Source organism: Austrofundulus limnaeus, unplaced genomic scaffold, assembly GCF_001266775.1.
Source record: "Austrofundulus limnaeus strain Quisiro unplaced genomic scaffold, Austrofundulus_limnaeus-1.0 Scaffold41, whole genome shotgun sequence".
Classification (NCBI taxonomy): Eukaryota; Metazoa; Chordata; class Actinopteri; order Cyprinodontiformes; family Rivulidae; genus Austrofundulus; species Austrofundulus limnaeus.
Genome location: NW_013952443.1, coordinates 68,510 through 72,764, shown reverse-complemented (window position 1 = coordinate 72,764; position 4,255 = coordinate 68,510). Strand labels below are relative to the sequence as shown.

Below are 4,255 nucleotides of genomic sequence, written 5' to 3'. Positions count from 1 at the left end.
GTGTGTGTGTGTGTGTGTGTGTGTGTGTGTGTGTGTGTGGGCTGGTCAGAGTGTATCATCTCACTGTCCTCTGGGAGCTCAGTTATCAGGGTGTAAACAGTCCAACTCACCAATCCTTGTGTCCAGCAGCTCTTTTCTCACCCCCAAAGCTGCCATTATGTAAAACTGGTCCGACCATGAGGTGTTACTCATCCCACATGTGGAATGACAACTAATGTGTTTTGTGTGAGTGGGTGTATGAGGTTTTGGGCTCGATGGACCTGACTCTAAGAGCGTGACGTTCCGGCTGGATGGCAACGGCGAGGTGTAAGCCAGTTAATAAACACTGGATGCGCTCTTTGTGTTTTTATCTCTTGCTGTTCCCTTTCAGGAAAACGAGTGCATGCGGATCAAGATCCTGGGCGACTGCTACTACTGCGTGTCCGGGCTGCCCGAGTCGCTGCCGAACCACGCCAGGAACTGCGTGAAGATGGGCCTGGATATGTGTGAGGCCATCAAGTAAAACACCAGATCCCTCCCTCCCTCCCTTTTCACCTCGCATTCTTCCTCTTCTTCGCACACATACACAAACAAACAAACAAACAAACAAACACACGCCTGTTAAACAGACTGAGCAGAAGGAATGCCAGCTTGAATTCTAGCAAACACAGAATGAATTCAATCTAAGCATCCTATCTGAGCCAACATGAAAAAGCAAGCAAATAAATATTGTTGCCCTCTTTCCCCTTTGCTTTTTGTCTTTGCATATTAAAATTACAGGATATTTTGGAGCTCTGGCTACATATTTATTCAGTGTGTGGAAATCCCTTTAACTACTTTGGCGTTGTGGATAAAATGCTTTCTGAATGGTGTTGACACAAAACGCAGTTTATTTTTGTGTTTCACAGGTGTTAGGTGCATATTTTCTTTCTCTTCTAATAAATGACCAACAACCCTTTGAAGGACTTTATATCACCCATCGCCTTTAATGCCAGAGTTTTAAATTAAGATGAAGTTGTAACCATTTTTGTTCCAACCCGGGTAATATTGTTACACGTAGTCTCATGCAATCATGTCACAATCTGAGCTCAGTATACGTAAAATTTACAGAGCTACAGCTATATTTTGTCTTGACTGCTGTCAACTGACTTTAGCAACCATCTTGAATTATCTTTAAAAGTTATTCAGTGTTCAAATGTAGATGTTTGCAGCTTCATAGAACATGAATAAACATCAATGAAGAATGATTTTTTTGAAAGAAACGTGTAAATAAAGAGGAAAAGCAACAAGAAAATACAAATAGACAAACTCATTTAGTGATGCAAAACAAAGGTAAACGCTCTCAGTCTTCCTGTGTTTTGTACCGGTCAAATTTAATAGAAAATAATAATGGATTAGCCTTATATAGCACTTCTTTAGACACAAGTTGCTTTACAGTTTTTCAAAATTCAAGGGTCAGAGGCCAATCTGTGAAAAAAATCTTGGTTTTAACTGTTTTATAAGAAATTATTCTTATAGAAATACATACAGTATAGTGTAGTTTTTAGAACATGCATAATCTAACAGGTAAAGACTAAAAATTAAGATTAGAAAGACATAATTAGCATTTATTTTATATGCCTTACTTTCTATCAACTCTGGCATTTAATATATCTTAGATGCATTTTATTATAATAAAAAAACATATTTGACTTTAAAGATTGAAGAGAATACAGAATTAAAGTCAATCACTGTCATAAAAACACTACACTCAATACAAAAAGAGAAACAATAAAACTACTTTACACTTTAAGTTTTATTTTGAGTCCAGATAAAATGTTAACGAGGGCTGGATTTGGCCAGCGGGCCTTCAGTTTGACACATTTTAGGAGTTGCCTGTCAAATGGATTAAGACCTCGTCAAACTCGAAAGATTTCCTTCTCCACAGAAAAGTCCGAGATGCCACCGGGGTGGACATCAACATGCGCGTCGGCGTCCATTCTGGAAACGTCCTCTGCGGCGTGATCGGACTCCGCAAGTGGCAGTACGACGTGTGGTCACACGATGTAACGCTAGCCAATCATATGGAGGCGGGAGGAGTGCCGGGGTAAGACGCCTCAATGTAGCGCTTTCATTTCGTAATCATTGTTCACGTAACGCACCGTTTGCCTTCCACACCCCATTACTGAGGCCTTACATCAACGCTTATTTTTAGAGGCACTTGGAACATAAGACATGTCTGATATAATTTCATTAGAAGCATTTTAGTAAATTACAGTTACCTCAGCTGACCAAGTAGCTCTGCATTAGTTATGTAGCCATTAGTTCTGCCGGCCTGGTGCTGTAACAAGCTTGTGAAAATTGGCCAGTGGGTAGGTATATGCTGCTCTGATAATAAGCTCTGTAGTACCACAATGTTGTCTCACCGGGCTGCTAATGGTTTGTCTCCCACTTTGCCTGCTGAGAGGTATCTGCAAAACATATCTGCTGGGAAAAAAAGGTTATTTCAATTTCTTTCTGTATCTGTGTGCAAGGGTAACAAACAAAGATGAAACGGCAGAACAGCGGGCAGGAGTGGTTAGAAAGCTGGCAGGCAAATAATGTGTTTTTTATAGCTGTCAATGGCTCGGTGACGCAGGAAATTCACCTCTCATTATCTGTTCCACTTACTGATCTCCAGGAGGGTCCACATCTCTTCTGTGACGCTGGAGCATCTGAAAGGCTCCTACAAGGTGGAGCCTGGAGACGGGCAGAGCAGAGACTCGTACCTGAAGGAGCACAACGTGGTCACCTACTTGGTTATCAACCCTAAGGTTAGAGTCCTATTCAAATTCATGATTCCGGGTAATTAGCTGTATATTTTGTGACTGTGTTTTCACTTCCTCTGGGCTGTTTACAGGCCAGAGAACTCATTTTAATTAGTGACTTTTGTTTTAGAAATGCAATGAAATTATTTGAAATGCAACAAGAGCTCACATTTTTACAATCCACCTCCACGGAGGGATGGGCAATCGTGCGAGCCTGTGTCTGTTTTTTTTCTGAGCCAGAGGACATGTTTTATTAAAACTCTTAGAAAGTAAACATAGAATAAGATAAATAAATGGTAAAAAATGTGTGATTTTGTCGTTGGCTAATTTACATATTGGGGAGGTAAAGATGAAATACATTTAATAAAAACAAACACTGCTCTTCCACTCTCTCATCATTGATTTTCTTTCCCTGCTTAAGCAAAAACAAATTTTAAAAATTCATAAAACACAAAACAAAAACAGACTATAGCTGACGAATATTTGTTAATGATGTCAGCATTAGTAGCTAAAAAGCAATTAAGTCCGAAAACATTTTATTATTGGAGGAACAGCAAACAGGGAGATTAATTAAAAGTAATGTTTTTTTGGGGCAGAAGTCAAATCTACTGTTGTAAAATTAAATATTTATTACCATGTTTTCCTGGTAGACCAGAGGTAATCACAACCCATATTAAATTTATTTTCTTGCCCCTATACAATCCACTTAAAATTTCAGTCTGAACGTGACAAATTCAAATTTTTCATCAAATCGGATGCATATCTGATGTTTTTCAAAGCGACCTCAGTCTGAACAGATATGTTGCATTTCATTGAACTCTTACGTCAGAGAGGTTCAGGTACACAGACTGATCCAAATATTTAAAATATGGATACCACCCTGCAGTTTAAATCTTGTAATGCCACACATCTTCAGCTACAGAACAGAAGTCCAACCACTTTGTTTTTGTTCATGGAATTTTCCATGTCCTGGATGACTGGGAATCTATAGAAATGATAGTAACATCGGTCTCAGACTGTATTGATAATAAAGTTATCAGAACAGCATGGTGCTCCAGTTCAAAAATACATGCTGCACCGGAACAACCGGTCAAAGGCAGGTTCACATGTTAGCAGTGAATGTGACATCACATCGTCTTCTTCACATGCACGTCTCATCAGTACTGTGGAAAGTTTACACTAGAGTCTGATGGAGGTCGCATTTAAAATAAGTTATCATCCACACAAAAAAATCTAATTTGAGCAAAAAATCTGAATCAAGCAATGTTGCAATGTTAACATAGCCTAAGGAGTACTGTTAGAAATGTCTATATAATGTAATATATACAATAAAAGTAAAATAAGTATTGAAAACGTCAACATTTTTCTCAGTAAATATATTACTGTAGGTGCTAATGACATGAAATTTTCACCAGATGTCGGTAACAACCCAAGTGATCCATACATACAAAGAAATCAAACCATAAATGTCCAGAAATGACCATAAATGT

General features: G+C 38.7%; 1 protein-coding gene across 5 annotated transcripts in view; it reads left to right on the top strand.

Moving 5' to 3' along the window:
* The window catches only part of adcy2b (adenylate cyclase 2b (brain)), a 98,493-nt gene that overhangs the window by 54,053 nt on the left and 40,185 nt on the right, over positions 1-4,255 (top strand). For all 5 annotated transcript variants that reach the window (XM_014007261.1, XM_014007260.1, XM_014007259.1 and 2 more), the window contains 3 exons: positions 371-498; positions 1,907-2,065; positions 2,639-2,771. In XM_014007261.1, the coding sequence (XP_013862715.1) occupies positions 371-498; positions 1,907-2,065; positions 2,639-2,771 (420 nt within the window). The remainder of the gene's footprint in view (positions 1-370; positions 499-1,906; positions 2,066-2,638; positions 2,772-4,255) is intronic.